The sequence below is a fragment of the Maniola hyperantus genome, chromosome 2 (assembly GCF_902806685.2).
Source record: "Maniola hyperantus chromosome 2, iAphHyp1.2, whole genome shotgun sequence".
NCBI classification, from domain to species: domain Eukaryota; kingdom Metazoa; phylum Arthropoda; class Insecta; order Lepidoptera; family Nymphalidae; genus Maniola; species Maniola hyperantus.
The window spans coordinates 9,593,955-9,613,242 of record NC_048537.1 but is presented as its reverse complement, the minus strand read 5'-3'; the positions used below and the strand labels follow the sequence as shown (position 1 = coordinate 9,613,242).

Genomic DNA, 19,288 nt, shown 5'->3' with positions numbered 1-19,288 from the left:
AATACCTTGACATGTTGTTTATTTTTTAATTAAATGCAACGATAAATATATTGGTACTTAAAACATAGCAAAGCTCATTCACACTTGGAAACATAAAGTGACAGATCACCTCAACTTACTTACAAAATGCAGTTAATCATTAATCCATACTAATATAACAAATGCGAAAGTGTGTCTGTCTGTCTGACAGCTTTTCACGGCCCATCCGTCTATCCGATTAGGACGAAATTTGTTACAGCGATAGCTTGCATTCAGGGGAAGGACTCTGCCATAGTGTGATTTGAGTCAAGCAATATGAATATTTATAAACCTTATGGTTAATTATACCACAAAAACAGTAAGTACTTTTAAAATAAGAATATAAATTCATATTATTAATATATTATTTGGTTCTATCAGTTATCACACAATATAAAAGCCTAGATGATATAATATTGATTTTAATATAATATAATAATATAACGATTATATCGCACAAATAAAAATTAGCTAATGAATAAAATTATTCCGCTCGATGTAACTTCACATGTCAAAGTTAGATACATGGAGGTGCTGCAGGATATTCCGTGCTGTGAACAATACGTATTTTATTTTAATATTTTATATTTTTTATAGTGATTTACCTACGCTACAAGGAAATTTCTAAATGGTTTCAAATACATATCGAAAATTGCGGACCGGCAGGAATCGAACCCGCGTCTCCTGGGATCGCACCCGACGCTCTGACTATAGGTATTCTGAAATTATTTAGAATACGTATTTTAAAATTTCGTACCAGATTTTTTCATTAAGACTCATTATGCACGGTTTAAAGTATGATTCCGAAGCACGCTGCACACAGCAGTGCTGCCGCAACAGTGCTGTCGCGGCACTACTGGTCCCCATACAATCTCTATAAGCTTATATGACATTACATTCCGAGCTAGGCAGCAATGTTCCGCAACATTGCTGCCGCGACATTGCTGCCTAGGCTTCGCACGAAGGTTGGTTAGCTTGACCGCAGCGGCAACGGGACAGTTCTCATGATCCAACGATAAGAATTTAGTCGGTAAAAAAAACCTTGAAAGTATCCAGTATCGTAGATGTCGTCTAGGGTTGGCACGAAGGGCGGTTCAGCTTGGAGTTGGTTCAGCCAGTCCACGTGTCGGAACACTGGCATGGCCTTGACGGCTGCGGCGCCGGGCCTGTTGGCGGGCTCCATCGTCAGCAGCGCTTCGATAGCACTCACCGCTTCTACTGACAGCGCCTCGTCGTCTTCAGGCCATTCTATATCTAAAACCAAATCATAGTAAAAGTAATTCCCGCAAATTGCTATTGCGCTGAAACCATGTTACATAATAACATCGAAATGACGTCATTTGACGTATATTTAAGTAAAAATAATATACTATCAGCTCGAAACTTCAGTCTAGTGCTGACGTCACTAAATTTACCACATTAGCAATTTGCGGGACTTCTATAAGCGTTATTCAAAACTTTTAATTAGTTTTACTTGTCTATATTATGTACCTACTCATTCCGATTTCCATCGAAATTGGTAACTAATTTTTCAGCTACTTCCAATTATTGTCCGATGGAATCGAAATATTATTGCAGACACATGTGATTTGAATGACAATCGATGATTATGGTATCATTGAATGTATTTGATGATGGAGGTGGGAGGTGAACATATATCATTTCTCTGATGGCAGGTCAGTCAAAATTGTATAATGCGTAAAATTTAACTCCTCACGCGCTATTTTAACTTTTTGTGTCAAATTCCATGTCAAAAGTACGATTTTCGTCCTTATTTTAAAGGTGAACCGTACTTTTGACATAACAGTTGACCCTTAGAGTTAAAATAGCGCGTGAGGAGTCATTTTGTACGGACTATACTTACTCATTTGCTTAGTGTTGTATATGTGTGTAACTATTGTATATGTGCGCGATGGTGCCTCATCGTTATGTCTCTTATTTTATTAAAGGAGTGTGACTATAGCTACCGTGTCTTTCACTCGTGTTTCCCCGATGTAACAGTGGCGACGAGGATGGGATTCGAACCCACGCGAGTAATTTTCAAAAAACATGACTTTGATGATGGAGGTGAAAAAGGTGAGCACTAGCTGGAACTCCCTATAACTATATTGGCTTATGGCAGGATAGTCGTGCCTTATAGGTATATTTTGTTTTTATGAGTAACATAAAGTTAACATTAAGTTTTAATCTTAAAAAAGTTTTTTACTTTACACCCAATAGCCCAATAGTTAAGCGAAGTTAAACAATGGTGTCGCTCACTCATACGGAAAAACAATAGGTGCTACTCAGCCAATCAGGTGCCGCGTTTGACTGTTTAATTTTGCCGTTTAGGCTCCTTTTTCACCTCATTCAAACGTCAACTTAGAAGTTTCGATTCAAAAAAGATTCACACAGGATTTTAAAAAAAACCCAAATTCACATAGATCGTAGTCGCGGGCAAAGGCTAGTTTATCAGTCGCAGGCAAGGTTTAGTATATCAAGTTGTAAAAAAGGTTATAGAGACATGCGATGCTTACTTTTAGACAGTATGTTGGTGAAGACAGCTTGCACCGATTCATCATTGAAAGGAGGCACTCCCGTCATGAACTCGTACAAACATACGCCCAGCGCCCACCAGTCCACCGCTGGGCCGTGACGTTGTCTAAATAAAATAAATAAATAAAAATCTTTTTTATTCGTATAAACTTTTACAAGCACTTGCGAATAGTCATCCATGCATGCATCTACCACTGGTTCGGAATGCATTTCCTACCGAGAAGAACCAGCAAGAAACTCGGCGGTTGCTCTTTTCAAATATTTGATATAGGTACAAGATTATGCCATGTATAAAATAGTATTTGCAGTCTTGTGCGTTGCTGGAACGAGCTGCAGGTCAAATCCACGCTCTTTTATCATTTAGATAATCTTCAATTGTGTAATATGCTTTTTTAGGAGCATATTTTTAATAGATTTTTTAAACTTGTGCAAAGGTAAGTCCAAAATAGTTTGCGGAATTTTATTATAAAAGGTAATACCCATACCCACAAATGACTTTTGGACTTTCCTGAGGCGGAAGGTAGGAGCTACAAGCTTGTCTCTGTTTCTAGTTAGCCTATTGTGTAGATCACCAATTTTCTTGTAACTAAGAATATTTTGTCTGAAAATATACATTGTTTAGTTCCCTAGCTTTAAAACCTATCTGTGGAGTGTACGAGTATTTGATCCAAAAGTATTTTAGCTCGTTTCGCTCGCTTTGACTTAGAAAAGTCGTCAAACTGCGATACAGCATCGAAACAATCGTCAAACTGCGATGCACCATCGAAACAGTACCTAAAATGCGCAACTTCAATATAGCCATAGGACGCAGAAAGTCGTCAAAACGCGAAGCAGCATCGATGCAATCGCAAAAACACCGATCGCTGATGCTCAAAACATTGTGTCTGCTATGACCCTTATAGACAGAGAGAGCCAGCGCGTGCCAGACCTTCGTTATTTTATAAAAGCTTATAACGTGGTGTAGCGTTTTCAACGACCAAACTAGAGGTTAGGCGAAGCTATAACATCTCAATTTCACACTTACTGCAATAATAGTTCCGGAGCAAGGTAGTCGGGCGTGCCGAGGATAGGTTGGTCGGACATTTGGTTCCCGCGCCGCACGCTCTTCGGCGTCCGGTACGGCGTTTGTGCGGCCGCGAGCGGCGTTTTGCATTCTATCGGGGATTTGCTGTCTTCACCCTACAAGGCAATTCATTTTTAGGTCATTATCATCATCATGTTCAACCCATCGCCGGCTCACTACAGAGCACGGGTCTCCTGTCAGAATGAGAAGGGTTTTGGCTATAGTTTACCACGCTGGCCAAGTGCAGGTTGGCAGACTTCACACAGGTCAGGCCTTTGACAACATTATGGAGAACTATCAGGCATGCATTTTTCCTCACGATGTTTTCCTTCACCGTTATAGCCAGTGATATTTAATTACTTAAAACTCACATAACTTCGAAAAGTTACAGGTGCGTTGCCCGGGATCGAACCCCTGACCTGCCATTAGGAGGCGGACGTCTTAACCACTATGCTATCACAGCTTATTTAGGTCATTGAGGCATAGCATTTTAAGGTCATTGAGGCTTATTCCACCTTCCATCTTCCCGGGTGCCCAACTTAATAGGCTAAATTATTAATAATTTACCTTACTCAACCTCCTAGTAGGAAAAATCTCTAAACTCGTAGATATGTGCTTTCCAAAAGTAGCTGACTTTTCTTTGCTACTTAAAATCGTGTCATCGAGGGGTAAATTGAATCTCGTCGCTTTCTTTTTCGTCTCTGGTGACTTATTGGACACTGGCGTAGAGAATATAACTCCGACATTCAATTGATGACTATCGTTCTGTGATGCCCATCTAAAACCCACATCATTTGAAAAAGTTGCATAATATTATCGAAAGCAGAAATGGATCATTTCACTTCACAACATCAAAAGTAGCCAATCTCTAATCTAACTCTAAATCTCTAACCTATTAAAGTATAATTATAACAAAACACTTCTTATAGTGCTGCTACATTAAGGTTAACGTCAATGCCCAACAACGCCTTAAACAACGGAATAATTTAACAACACGTTGGACTGAGTGGCCACACTAACGTTTAACGTCTAATGCCATTTACAATGTCGTTTACATTGTCGATAAAATGTCTTCATTTCAAGTTGGACGTTGACGCTGCTATACTGTATTTAATGAGTGTCCATTTTTATTATATGAATACATTTTATTATTACCGAAGGAATAAAAATAAATAAAAAGAAAGACAAGATGGTGGACTATACAAATGCACAGGAAAATCTAGAAATAAGATAACATCATCATTAATCCACTCCATTTCCGCTCCCGTACCAACACGTGCGTCACCGTCGAGCTTGCGGCGCACACTGGCAAACGTAGATATGACCGCTACAACGCTTTAATATTCCCGTAAATCTTTTGATGTACCGCCGAGTTATCGACAAACGCCAAATGACGTAGAGAATGCCGTTGATAAAATCGCGATGATCGTGGCTATGCTTAACGGGAAATGCCAAGGAACAACGCGTTGTTCCTTGGCATTTCTAGCCCCCGCGCTAACCGGGTGCGGGCGAACGCGGGTAACATGCGGGTGTACGGGGCGTCCCTACCCGGTTGCCATCTCGACCTGTCGCGTACTAAATATATTAGCGAAATACTTATATTATCATACCTTTTCTTTAATACTCCTTTAAGGGGATTTTTACGTCTATCGGGTGTGGGATGTATGGCCATCCTTTTGGGCGTGTTTTGACTGACTTCCAGTTCTAAAGCCATGATTTCTTGAGTAAGGCCACTGTGGTTTTCTTTAGACTCCATAAGACTCGTCACTCCTGTTGGAGTGTCGCCATCGCAGTCTAGTATTCTCTTTCTTTTCTTAGCACGGAAACTAGTGAAATTATACAATTTTATGAGAGTTTGTTCCTGTCCATCCAATTAATGCTAATATCTCATGATATGATATGATATTATGATATGAACTAGAGGATGCCCGCGACTTCGTCCGCGTGGATTTAGGTTTTTTACAAATCCTGTTTGGTCCTCTATGGTTTTCCTGGATAAACAGTAGCCTTATGTCCTTCCCCTGAACGCAAGCTATCTCTGTATCAAATTTTGTCCAAATCGGTTTAACGGATGGGCCGTGAAAAGCTAGCAGATTAGTATTATAGCTATAATATTAGTATGGATTAATACATAGACAACTTTTTATCCCGGAAAAGCCAAGAGTTCCCGGGGGATTTTCAAAATATCTATAACATATATCCACGCAGATGAAATCGCGGGAATCATCTAGTGGGTACATAAATGAACACACTAAAACAGAATGCAAAAACCTTATTCCTTCTTTAGCTTTTATTGTTTTCCTACCTAGGTATCCTCTTCAAAGACTGCCCTCTACACAGTGGTGAAGTGGACTGCTCATGTTGCGAGTCAGTGAATATATTGGACTCCTGGGATGAGCCATAAGTGCTGCTGATGTCAGTCGATTTGTTGCTGCTCTTCGTGTTATTGGTACTATTTTTAGAACTCTCGCAAGTGTGGTACGAGCTTAATGATTCGGATCCTGAACTCTGACTCTAAGAATTAAATAAATAATAGGTATAAGTAATTTATACTTGTACAGAAATACAATTATTGAAATGCTCATGCAAGATAATTGTTATTAAATACTTGCAGCCAGTTCATCCAAAATTATGCTCTCAGCGCTCAAAAAGGGATGTATCCCTGACAGTTGAGAGTAATCTAACATAGGAGAGTCGCTTTTTTTAGCTGAAACATAATAAAAATTTAGAAAGTCAGGAAATCTTTAAAAAATACCTACAATTAGTGGCAACGACAGTATGACATTAATTAAACAGCAATTTGACATTGTGATTGTATATAAAAAAATAAACAAAAACCGGTCATTTGCGAGTCATACTTGCGTATCAAGAATACTTCATCATCATCATCATCAGCCTGTGGATGTCCACTGTTGGACATAGGCCTTCCGTAAAGAGCGCCACCACACCCGGTCCTCAGCCTTCCTCATCCAGCCACTTCCCGCCAGACTCTTTATATCGTTGGTCCATGGTCTTGCTTAAACGCGGTCTCCACTCAAAGATTTTCCGGCTCCAACGGCCATCGCCTCTACGACCGGCATGACCTGCCTACTGCCACTTCAGCTTGCTAATAGTTTAGGCTATGTCTGTGAACTTGGTTCTCCTTCGGATCTCATCATTTCGGATCTTATCCCTCAGAGGACTCCTATTGAGTTTTTGGAATAAAAACCTTTTCATTACCAAAGGGGTGTGTTATTATGGTTCCCTCAGTGCGCGAGCCTGACTCGCACTTGGCCAGTTTTATTTTAAAAGTTTTAGGCAGTGGTCCGATCGCCGACGATGAACGAGAAACGAGTAGAACTAAAAACTTAAACGAGTTAGCGATCAGCGGGAAGCGAGTGTGTAGTTTAGATAGTTTTGTCGCCGGGCTATAAGCGAGTGTGCAAGTGGGACGAGCGATTACTCGCGCCATTCGGCCGCGGTCGCTCAGTCCAGTGCTAACCTGCGCGCGCGTTACACGTGTTCAAGCGAGCGAGCATTGCTGAACGAATATCGCTGAGCGAGTTTAATTTTGAAAGCTCGTCGCTCAGCGACAAAACTAGTAAAGCGAGTCGTCGCCGGCATTGTGAACAGTCAGAGAGCAACTTTTGATATATGCATCTCTTTCGTTTACACGGAATGTACATTTAATGTGCGTTTCTTGAGAGAGAAAATCGTCGATAGTTAGTCGTATTCTCGCCGGCGGCGGTCGGACCACCGTCTTAATGTCTTACTGGCGTTATCACTCTGGTTTTAAAATAACTCCATACTAGTCGCAATAAGTTGGTCAAGAAGATTCTCACAGGTATCGGCAAGCGAGTCCCGCGCGGCGGCTCTGCCTGCTGAGCCGAACGACAGGTGTGACGTCAATGACAACAACTGCCCCGGTGTGCGCATGTTTAGACTTGGTGTGCAGTTCACAAAATCTGATATTTCTAAATCTGCAAAGTATCAGAAGAAGATCGGTACTTATTATAAATGCGAAAGTGTGTTTGTTTGTCGGTTTGTTGGTTTATTGGTTTGTCGGTTTGTCCTTCAATCACGTTGCAACGGAGCAAAGGATTGACGTGATTTTTAGGGTTCCGTTCCAAAAGGAAAACCGGAACCTTTATAGGATCACTTTGTTGTCTGTCTGTCTGTCGGTCTGTCAAGAAACCTACAGGGTACTTCCCGTTGACCTAGAATCATGAAATTTGGCAGGTAGGTAGGGCTTATATCAGACATTAGGGGAAAAATCTGAAAACCGTGAATTTGTGGTTACATCACAAGAAAAAAATTAAAATAAAATGTGTTTCGAACAAATATTGCTTTTTTCGACATTCAAAGTAAGATTGCTATATCAAGTGGGGTATCATATGAAACAGCTTTACCTGTACATTCTAAAGCAGATTTATTTATTTATTTTTATACATAACAGTTTTTGATTTATCGTACAAAATGTCGATAAAATACGATTGTAGTACGGAACCCTCAGTGGGCGAGTCTGACTCGCACTTGGCCGGTTTTTTTATATGGGTATAGTCAAAGACCGAGAGTGACATAAGCTACTTTTTATCCCGGAAAATCAACGAACTCCCACGGGATTTTTAAAAATCTAAATCCACGCGAACGAAGTTGTCGGCATCAGCTAGTAAAACATAAACTTATTGAAAAATCCTATTACAATGTAAAGGATTATTTAAATGATAAGAAAGTTCAGAAAGTTTTTGTTGCACACACTCTGGGAACATCAGAAAAACCTGTCCAACCTGGGCAAACTCTGACAGTGTGGTATATTATATCTGCAGGGTCTAACATGTATGAGCAGAATGCCTTCTGGCGGCATGCATTAGACTTCTTTTTGACAAGCAATTTTTGATAATCTGAAGCCAGCTTATATTGCAGCTGGCAACATGCTAGGCGCTAGAATTGCAACTTCTAATAAAGAGGGAAGGGCATTGTTGGTAGACTCTACATAAGATGAACTGACTACAATTGAATGAGTGTGGGGCCCACTGGACAGGAATCAGTAAAATATTGAGCAGTGTACATTACATATTATGCTACGATATGAAGTTACTAAAAAGAACCTTAATAAAAACTACAGTATGTGGCAGAAAATATTTTACATTAACCTTTAGAGAGATAGCGGTTTCGTGGTGTTTTCTGTCATTGAGACTGACAAAACGTCACATAGGTATGAGTGACAGAGATAACGCTTTACAATGCCGAAATCTCACTCTAAAGGTCTATGTACAATATTTTCTGCAGCATACTGTACTTCAAAGTGACCACAAACCTCTATGCACTTCAATTCTAGATAAGCCAAAATCGGTTAGTTTAACATGACCAGTTTTGGATATCAACATATTGTCCGGCTTCAGATCTCTGTGGATAATGTTATGTTTGTGCAAATACTCCAGTGCCAAAGTTACTTCCGCCGCATAAAACACAGCCATAGGCTCTTCCATGAACCCATAAGTGCCTAACAATGATTTCAAATCACCACCAACCATGAACTCCATCACCTGCAATGTTAAAAACTAAGTCAAAGAAAGAAAGTTAATAACTGGATGATGCCTACGACTTCGCCCATGTGGATTTAGGTTTATTAAAAATACAATAACATGCAAACTCTTTAATTTTCCAGGACACAAAGTAGCTTATGTTCCTGGGATACAAGCTATCTCTGTGCCTTTCTTCAAAATTGGTTAAATGGATAGGCCATGAAAAGCCAACAAAAAGGGTCTCTTAAATTTAAAGGTCTGTACCTACATTTAAAATTTAAGAGACATTTTATAGTTAAGTTTAAATATTACTTATAAGTATGTAACTCAGTGTTGTTTTTAATATTTTTTTACTCTCATAGTAACTTGGTCACAGGGCTGCTGCTGGATTCAGGCAGGGTGGCGCAAGACCGTGGCGTGTGGTGTGGAAGTCCCTACAAGAGACCTATGTCCAGCAGTGGATGTCTATCGGTTGATGATGATGATGATGATGATGATAGTGACTTGGCATTTTGTGTATGTTATGTGCATTACACAATTCTGCATTTTGCATTTTTGGCATAATGCATATTTGGCATTCTTCATACAGTTTTAGGTGTTTTGCCAATTTGCGTGTTTGGCATTGTGCATCTGTAATATTATATGCCAACTTCCATTTTTAATTTCATACAGTGACTTAACTGTTAACTTATTTAGCAATAGCACTAATATGTTATTCTATTTAACTATAACATACCAAATAGACTGATGATGCAGACTGCAATGAGTAAAACAGATGAACACAAAAAGGACTTCTTGATAATGCCAGTGCATTTCTCTCTGTAACAACTTGTGCAACCATGTTTTTGTTTATCATGTCAGACTTCTTCATCACTTTAATTGCATACATCTGGTCTTTATTATTCTTCTTATGGGCAAGAAAAACTTTCCCAAAAGCACCTCGACTAATAGGTTTAACGATGGTGAAGTCATTAATGTCTGGGGCCTGAAATTAAGAGAAATTGTTTTTTCGATAAGTACATTTTTAAACAGATTTCACTACATCCTTGGCTTCAATGTCTTACCTTGTTTGAGATTGAATCTTTACAATTATTAGCATTTATCTTTTGTAAAATTGTGTGGCTAGATAATTTATCATCTAGAACTGAATCATTTGAAGCCATGGTGAAGTATTCGCACTTCACAGGCTTCTTTTACGTAGTTTGTTTAACTTAGCATGCTTTATGTCTCTTGTCTCTTGAATTCATTATAAATATTTATTTGAATCACTAAAAACACCGAAACACTTTTTCCTTAGCTAATGATCACTTTACTGAGCTGCTGTGGCCTGTGCTGAGCTGTGATTATCTTGGTATTTACTACTTGATCTGTGACTACTTGTTAATGTTAACGAAGATAATTTAAAGAATTAGTTGTAATATTTTATCCCCCTCGGTAAAAATTAAAATCAAAGATAAATAAATACAAAATTCAAATTTTAAACTACTTTTTTAACTTAAAATAAACTGTAAAAATCACAGACCAATAACATAAAAATCACGTAGAGATTTTTTTAAATTGGTTTTACGGCTCTCGGTTCAAGCCCTTTTGAGCCTGAAGTAAGACAAGAAGTCACAGACTGTCACAGACACAGACACGACACAGACCAATACACCACCTACCAGAAAAAAAGGTTCGAGCGCGGTTCACCGTTCAAGTCATAGATTATCTACCTTCAAGTCTTGTTCAAGTTCGTACAGTGCTGCCATCTTAGATGAATGATTACCTCATAGAGATAGGATTACCTACCTCGATTACCTTGTTTACGTTCAAAGTTCATCAAGTTTGACAGAGTTGCCGTAGGTATTCGATATTCGACACTTCAGATCACAGATAATATATCTTCAGATGTTTCAGATTGCCGTATTTTTAAAAAACCGGCCAAGTGCGAGTCAGGCTCGCGCAATGAGGGTTCCGTACTACAGACGTATTTTTTCGACATTTTGCACGATAATTCAAAAACTATGATGCATAAAATAAATAAAAATCTGTTTTAGAATGTACAGGTGAACACCTTTCATATGATACCCCACGTGATATAGTCACTCACTTCGAAAGTTGAAAATACTAATTATTAGTTCATGACCACAATTTAAATTTTTTTGTGTGATCTAACCATAAATTCACGGTTTTCAGATTTTTCCCCAAATGTCAGCTATAGGACCCACCTTCCTGCCAAATTTCATGATTCTAGGTCAACGGGAAGTACCTACCCTGTAGGTTTCTTGACAGACAGACGCACAGACAGACAGACAACAAAGTGATCCTATAAGGGTTCCGTTTTTCCTTTTGAGGTACGGAACCCTTAAAAATCACGAAATTGCGATGTTTGCTTTTTTTAATGATTAAAAAATATAAAGCACATCACACGGAGTTTCGGCATAAAGTAAAGATACACTCTTGTTTGAATAGTCTAAGGCTGAGATCTATAGAGCGCACTTTAACTTGGCTCTGGCTCAGACTTAGATTGAGTTAAAACGAGACTTTATGTGAGAGATATAGCTCTGTCTCGTTTTAACTCTGTCTTAGACATGGACCTAGAATACAAAGAGTGCGCTCTATAGATCTGACCATAAGAATACACTGGATGAAACGAAATTATTTAACTAGATAGGTAACTAGGTAATACAAACAAATGAAAGTTTCACTTTGTTGAAATATTGTATTAATTCTTTCATATTTTGTTAAAATTTACTTAGCTAAGTTTTTATAATGAATTCAATACAAAAAAACATGGGTATGTGCCATTCAGACGCGGTAGATTGATTGCTCTGTTCACTATTCATCGAAACCCATAACCTATAAATATTTACGCAACCATATTATCCTCACCTATTTTTTAAAGATTTTTTTCTATGATTTTTTAATATTCTTAGACAGAACTGAATTGACCTTAGTCATAGGGCACGTTTTAACTTTAATTTTAGCAGTTTTTTGTTGAAAATAAAAATATAGATCGGTTAGTGTGCGTAAAAACTAGCAAAATGAGTGAGTTTTCACACGCCAATTCAACTTGATATTTATGTCAATTATCATGTCAAAAGTACGATTTTAGTACTTATTTTAAAATTATTCAAGTATTCATCCAAGAGTGAACCATACTTTTGACATGACAGTTGACTCAGAGTTAAAACCCTTTAAAAAAATTATATTAATCTTCAAGTTGGCAGGATGATACACAGTTGCTGAATGCTTGCACTAAAGCTGAGCACATTAGAGATTGTCGAGGATTATCTTCATAACATTGCAAAATCTGTAAAATTTTATGATTGTTCATTTAGAAGCACTTTGAGCGATTTTCCTGTGCCGTGCAGGGTAAAAACTTGTAAGGCGCGTCAGCGACATGCTAATTTTACACAAACAAAATTATACTCTAAAACATTAGTAGGTACGTAATAATTCAATGCTCTAAAAAATTAATTAATTAAATTTCATGTCTATTATATTTTATAGTTACACACTATTAATTAAAACTTGTTACCTTGCTTTGCCAATCAAAACAAGGTTTAATTTTTTGTATTTTTTCTTGCGTTATTTTTGGGGGATGGAATAATTTGTTAGTATTATCGATAGTTTTTAGATACTCTTCTTCTATAATCTGACATATTTCTTGATGGTCATTCTTGAGAGATTCTATTCTGTGAGCCCAATAATCATAGTCCTCATCTCGCAAATCAATTAATACATTGCTAGACTCTTTACAATTTATTTCTGATGGTGAGTTCTGGAAAAAATGCACAATTTACTTACAAATGACACCTACTAGAACAACAGCTGATATAATATTTTATATTTGACCAAAAATAGTAGGAAACGCAACGCAACGAGGTGAGCTTCGATTGGTCGCATCGTATTACTCAATAGTCAATACCATCGATGCTCAATACGAAGTGTCTGTACCTTTTATAATATAAGTTATGGGCAATACGGGGGGTAATGTAAAATGTAGTAAACCTAGGTTTACACGGGTTTACTTAATATTACCTAAACGTTTTGGGTAAAGTTCGAATAATAAGTAAAATAAATTTTAATTCGGAATTTACCGATACTCACCTAGGTCTACCCAACTCTGGCTGGATAATGTTAGGTTGGACAAAGTTTATGCTCTTAGAGCAGCTATTGTGTCCTTTTCGGGTTGGAAGAATTGCATAGTAAGGTACTCTTTCCTCCCCCCGCTTCCACTATCAAGAGCGAGCGAAGCAAGCTCAGGACTTAGGGCACTCCGACTCGGATGGGTAGGTTAGAAGGGGATCCTCATCCGATTCCCATCCCCTTCGTGGTTATTTCTTTTTAACCCACCCAGAAAAAACCGTCAACCGGGCCGGCGCGGGCGCGGCGGAAGAGACCGCTCACTATATAGTGAGCGGTAAGTGGGGGGTCTCTAATTAATTAATCTAACATTACCCAGTAAGCATTGGATACACCTAGGTGAGTTAGTAAATGAGTGGGTAAGCCCCGAATTAAAACTTATTTTCATTATTATTTGGACATTACCCAAAAACCTTGGGTAGTAAGTACTAAGTAAACCCGGGTAAACCTTAAGTTTATTCCAACTTCCAACCTTACCCGTAACATATACACCACCTTTTTAAATTCAAAAGAGTTGGTAAGTACATAACTACCTTCAATCATATTATTTAAATAATATTTAAAATAAATAAAAATTTAGGTAGGTAGGTACCTACCTAAGTATATAATAAGTACCTACCTTCTCAAAATTATCAATTGCTATATTATCATCAGTATCTTCAATGGGTTTTTGAATTAGAACTGGAGTCATGGCAAACTTATTATCGAAACTTAAACGTCTTGTATTTTTGCTGGTCATAATACCCATTGTACCCACGCAAAATTGTATGTGCTCCAAAATAAAAATTTGGTATAATTTTATGATTCAAAATTTAGTTAAGAAAAATAAATTATTGTTATGAAAGATTACGAGAAAATTACTAATCATTACGAACAAAAGGGGGGTGAAAATTTAACTCTGAAGTCATATGAAAATAAGAAAATAATGAAGTAAACAACAAAAACAAAGAGTATTATAAATATACAGGGGTATTATAATATAAGTTTGCGGACCCAAGGAACAGATGGCAGTACTATCGTTATAAATTATCCAACTGCATGAAAGTGCCTCCCATGATGTAGGTAATCACTAGGTATGTTTTAACATGGTTTTAAATATTATATCTCTATGGTTTTAACACATCGATGGTTTAACAAAGAGTATATAATCCATACTAATATTATAAATGCGAAAGTGTGTCTGTCTGTCTGTCTGCTAGCTTTTCACGGCCCAACAGTTTAACGGATTTTGATGAAATTTGGTAGGTACCTACAGAGTTAGCTTACGTCCCGAAGAAGGACATAAGCTACTTTTTATCCTGGAAAATCAAAGAGTTACCTTCCACGGGATTCTTAAACGCCCATACGTTTAACCAATTTTGATGAAATTTCACTGCCTTCCACGAGCACACACCTCATGGCTTTTCGTGCAACACTATTTTTTGCATATTTTTGTAAAAATCTGGCAACCCAGAAAACGTTAATCCGTCAATCAAGTTGTCAATCAATGCCTCAAGGTCAAGGCTCAAATCAAAGGACTACCTACTGCAAATACGAAAAAAAAGATTGTACTCACAGCGGGGCCGGAAAGTTGCTTATTATCACCTGTTGTAGTTTTTATTAGCGCCGTCTATTAGTTGGTCACATGAACTAAATTATTGCTTGATTTACTTTACTCTATGGTCAGAGATTGCAAATGGCTGCCATTTGTGTTTTGAATCGGCATGGTGTTTTGTTTTTTCTGTTTTGGCGAAAGGTAAATTCCGTTACTAGTACGTCGAGTCGAGTGGTTTCTTCTTCGTCTTCTCGTGAAATTAACATTTAGTGATCTGTGAGACATAATAAAAATAAAAAGTAAATCACAATCAGTGTTGTTATTCCAATGAACCTATAATAATTAAGGTGCCAATAAAAAGGTGGTCCTGTTACACTGCGTGCATTAAATAGATAAACCAAAATCACATGGATCTTTGACTTTTCAGTGTTTTGTTGTTTTCAATTCACTAATAAATTAAGTATTATTGTTAAATTAATACTTGTTTTGAAACTCAATAAAACACTGTAAAGTCAAAGGTCTATTGTGGTTTTGGTTTACCTATATGCACGTAGTAGGTACCACCTATTTATATATAGGTATAGTAGGTATATATGTATGTAGATACCTATAGGTATGTATACAGTTACAGTTGTAGTTGACCAACTAATAGATGGTGCTAGGTTTGCATTAGGAATTTGGGTGACATTAAAATCTTATGAGAAGGCTCCATAGGGGTGCAACTCCAGAACATTAAAAAATCGCAAATTGAAATTCGCTTGTGGTGCCATCTAAGCGCGAGTACGGCTAAACAAATAGATAACAGTTAATAAAAGACGTAAATAGATGGCGGGCACATTGTTGTAATTTTAAATTACAAACATTTGGACAGCCACAGTCACCGTCAGTGGTGCCAGATTAGGCGAATTACCGCCATTTAGGCTACCTCGGCGGGCCAATCGGCGCCCAAAAATCCCGATTGGCTACCAGTAACCATTTAGGCTACCAGTAGGGCGATTGTCTAAAACCGGTATCAATCATTATTACAATCTCAATTGTTCTGATTGGCTGAATTTGTGCAATCCTTGTTGCAACAATGCATTGTAGCCAATAGTGAGCGAGCATTAACCAATCAGAGATGATTGTGATCGTAACATTGTAGCTGTCAAACAACCGCGGTAGGGCCCCTGGAAGATAGAAACGGGCGATTTTAGGCTACTCAGCAGGCAAAATCCTAAAACAAATTCCTAAAGGCCGGCAACGCATCGGCGGCTCCTCTGGTGCTGCAAATGTTCATGGGCGGCGGTAATCACTTAACATCAGGTGACCCGCCTGCTCGCTTGCTCGCTATATCTATTAAAAAAAAAAAAAAAACGGGCGAATTCAATTGGTAAATATCTGGCAACCCTGGTCACCGTTGAAGTTCAAAACTTTTCATGTTTTCGTGTATTGTTGTTTGTGCGGTTCTAAATATTTCTATTTCTGATAAATTTATCTGACCCTGCTTTGTTTACTGGACTCTGTGTTTCCTTTAACCACCTCGATAACTACCTAAGGATTGATTTACGGACTCGATTCATGCCTGAACGATTGACCACGGCTACGGATTACGGACTTGTTTTTGCTTTGTGAAAAGATTTTCTGTCGATAGATTTGTGCAGGGAAAATGCCACGGAGATCTCGATGTGTGTTCGGATGTGAGCAATTCGGTAAGTTTAAAATCAGCTCACTTGTAATCTAACACAAATCTCTTAAACGAGTCAAACTCTATGCTCCATTAGTACATTAGGTATTTTATCATGATACTAAATAATTCCTGCGATTTCGTCCACGTGGATATCATCCAAAAAACCATTTTAGAAATCCCGTGAGAAGTCCAATTTTCCGTGATTAAAGTAGCCTACAACCGTCTCCGATGCAAGCTATCTCTTCACCAAATAGATGATGCCCGCCACTTTGTCTACGTTGGTTTAGCGTTTTAAAGAATCCCATGGGAACTGTTTGATTTTCCGAGGCAAAAGTAGCCTATGTCCTTACCTGGATGCAAGCTTCTCTGTACCTTCTAACTTTTATCATAAACGGTTACACAATTGACTGTGAAAAGCTAGCAGACAGACAGCCTGACATACTTTTGCATTTATAATATTGGTAAGGATTATTGACTACTAATTCTGTACATTTTTTGTTTTGTAATTAAGTGTAGGTACGTAGGTACAACATTAGATATTATTTTGAACTTTAATGACTATGGTTTTTTTATATTTTACTAGCTGCCCCAGCGAACGTCTTACCGCCTAGTCGATTTCGGGCAATTCCATAAAAACCATCCTCGTACTTCAAGGAATATTATAAAAAAAGAATTAGCGAAATCGGTTCAGCTGTTCTCGAAATTTGCGCTTAGCAACACATTCAGTGATTCATTTTTATATATATATATTATAGAGATTAAGTAAATAAGTACAATAAGTATAGATAATACAATAATATATTGCATATTTTATGTTACTACTTTTTCAGATGTTTTGCATCACTTTCCAAAACCTGGCCACTCCTCTTTGAAACGATTTCAACAATGGAAAGAGATAGTAGGACAAGATTTAGAAAGCAAGACTGATGATGAAATATATACGAATTATCGAATTTGCAATCACCACTTTGAAGATCGTTTTTATACCATCACAGTAAAAGACTAGCAAAGACAGCATTTCCTTCTCTTAACCTTGGTGAGTTTTATTTATTAGTTATTACAGTAGAGAGGATTTTGAGAAATTACATTGATTGACATGTCAATAATAGGTCAAAGCACAGATTGTAGAAGCTTGAAAACACTGGCCAAGTGTGGGTCAGACTTGTGCACAGAGGGTCCCATACTTCAGTCGTATTTTTCGACGTTTTGCACGATAAATCAAGAACTGCTATGTAGAAAATAACTGGCCAAGTGCGAGTTGGACACAGCACATAGGGTTCTGTAATACACAAGAGTAAAACAGATCACTTTTCTTAACAAGCCGCAAAACTGTAGAGGTTTATTGTTAATATCAAAAAAATCGACTTGGCAGCGCTACGGGATACCCCACTTGGTATCAAATGTAATAAGTACAAATGTTTCTATGGAATCTTCAAAACTGAAATCTCCTAATGAAGTTGCAGACAGAAACTAACTATGTATAACTAATAATTATAACATAAACACTTCTTCTAAAACTCTATTTTGCATATTTCAGGTGCCATTGATTCAAGTCTAGATGCTAATACAATAAATCAACCAGAAAGTTCTACACATAATCAATCGGTCGCTCAAAGTACCCCATCTGTGGTTCACAACATCCAAGCAGGATATTCTCAAACTCAGATTCAGAAAAAAATAATTACTAGTAAGTTGTGGCCATAAACAACAAATAATACACATACACACATACACACTGGGAGGTTACCTGGCTGGCACCCCACTAGACCTAGGTCTACTTAATTGTTATTACTTGTTTTTATCTGTATTATAAGTATTTTTTGTGTTCCTTATATGTAATTTAATATGTAATAATATCCAATAAATTTAATTTAATTTAATTAAATAAGAGATAAAAAATCTTTACTGTTTAACAAGATTTTAACAAGAATAGAGTATTGAAAATTGTCTAATAGTTAATGTATACTTAATAAAAACACCTTTTTTTTTTCAGGAAAAGCTGGTCAAAGACATGTGAATCTCAAAGTTCAGAAATTGTTAAGGAAAATAGTTAATTTGAAAAATAAATTATTCGAACAAAGAAACCAAGTAAAGATAGCAAAAAAAATGTCAAAAACAAAATTATTTAACAAGGTTCTAAAATACTTACCTATGCCTGCTCAAACACTTGTAAAAATGCAATTAACACAGCATAACAAAAAAAGCCGTGGAAGAAGATTTAATCATGCAGAAAAATTAATGTCACTCTCGATATATAAGAAAAGTCCAAAAGGCTATAACTTTTTGAGAAAAATGTTAACTTTGCCATCAAAACGAACATTACTGGATGTCCTTAAACAAATAACAATTAAACCAGGCTTAAACCCTGCGATAATTAAACTTTTGAAAAATGCGGCAGACAAATTGGGGATGGAGCAACGATTATGTGTATTAATCTTTGATGAAATGTCTTTGTCTCCATCCCTACATTTCAATACAGCATTCGATCAAGTAATCGGATTTGAAGATTTTGGGGGAAATGAAATTACAGAGAATATTGCTGACCATGTTTTGGTATTCATGATAAAGGGGCTAAAAGCTAAGTTCAAACAGCCAATTTGCTATTTGTTTTGCAAAAGTGCCACAAAGGCAGTAATATTAAAAAGGTGTATTAAAAACATAATTACACAAATTAATCAAACAGGATTGGCTGTCGTCTCAACTGTCTGTGATCAATCTACAATTAACAACAAAGTTATAAATGAGCTGATAAAAGAGACTAAAGTAGATTGTCTTAGATTAGGCAACGAGCCTAGGGATAGTAGTTTTGCTGTAGAAAATAATAATATATTCCCCTTATT

General features: G+C 37.3%; 2 protein-coding genes across 3 annotated transcripts; both read right to left on the bottom strand.

Annotated features, from left to right (window-relative positions):
• Positions 1–2: 2 nt before the first annotated feature.
• On the bottom strand, positions 3–10,633 carry gwl (serine/threonine-protein kinase greatwall). 2 transcript variants are annotated; one of them, XM_034982009.2, is made up of 12 exons: positions 10,185–10,633; positions 9,857–10,105; positions 8,913–9,141; positions 7,405–7,575; positions 6,229–6,323; positions 5,922–6,130; positions 5,227–5,442; positions 4,184–4,394; positions 3,578–3,732; positions 2,535–2,659; positions 1,060–1,272; positions 3–569 (listed from the first exon to the last, which is right to left on the bottom strand). In XM_034982009.2, exons 1-12 carry the CDS (start codon positions 10,281–10,283, stop codon positions 523–525), a joined length of 2,019 nt encoding a protein of 672 aa, XP_034837900.1. In that variant the 5' UTR covers positions 10,284–10,633; the 3' UTR covers positions 3–522. The 2 variants fall into 2 exon arrangements, with proteins under 2 accessions (XP_034837900.1, XP_034837908.1); XM_034982017.2 differs by having other exon boundaries at positions 7,438–7,575; positions 10,185–10,632.
• A 1,264-nt stretch (positions 10,634–11,897) lies between these two features.
• On the bottom strand, positions 11,898–14,178 carry LOC117994283 (MICOS complex subunit MIC25-like). The gene is made up of 3 exons (XM_034982179.2): positions 13,868–14,178; positions 12,641–12,883; positions 11,898–12,412 (listed from the first exon to the last, which is right to left on the bottom strand). The coding sequence occupies exons 1-3, from the start codon at positions 13,994–13,996 to the stop codon at positions 12,311–12,313; spliced, it is 474 nt and encodes a 157-aa protein (XP_034838070.1). The 5' UTR covers positions 13,997–14,178; the 3' UTR covers positions 11,898–12,310.
• Between the last annotated feature and the right edge of the window lie 5,110 nt (positions 14,179–19,288).

Coding starts and splice junctions, on each gene's coding strand:
- gwl (XM_034982009.2), bottom strand. CDS start 10,283: ATGGCTTCAAATGATTCAGTTCTAGATGATAAATTATCTAGCCACACA. Junction 9,142..9,856: donor CTGCATCATCAGTCTATTTG/GTATGTTATAGT, acceptor TTAACATTGCAG/GTGATGGAGTTCATGGTTGG. Junction 5,443..5,921: donor TCTTTGAAGAGGATACCTAG/GTAGGAAAACAA, acceptor TAATTTCACTAG/TTTCCGTGCTAAGAAAAGAA.
- LOC117994283 (XM_034982179.2), bottom strand. CDS start 13,996: ATGGGTATTATGACCAGCAAAAATACAAGACGTTTAAGTTTCGATAAT. Junction 12,884..13,867: donor CAATTGATAATTTTGAGAAG/GTAGGTACTTAT, acceptor CATTTTTTCCAG/AACTCACCATCAGAAATAAA. Junction 12,413..12,640: donor GTTTTGATTGGCAAAGCAAG/GTAACAAGTTTT, acceptor AAAATTTTACAG/ATTTTGCAATGTTATGAAGA.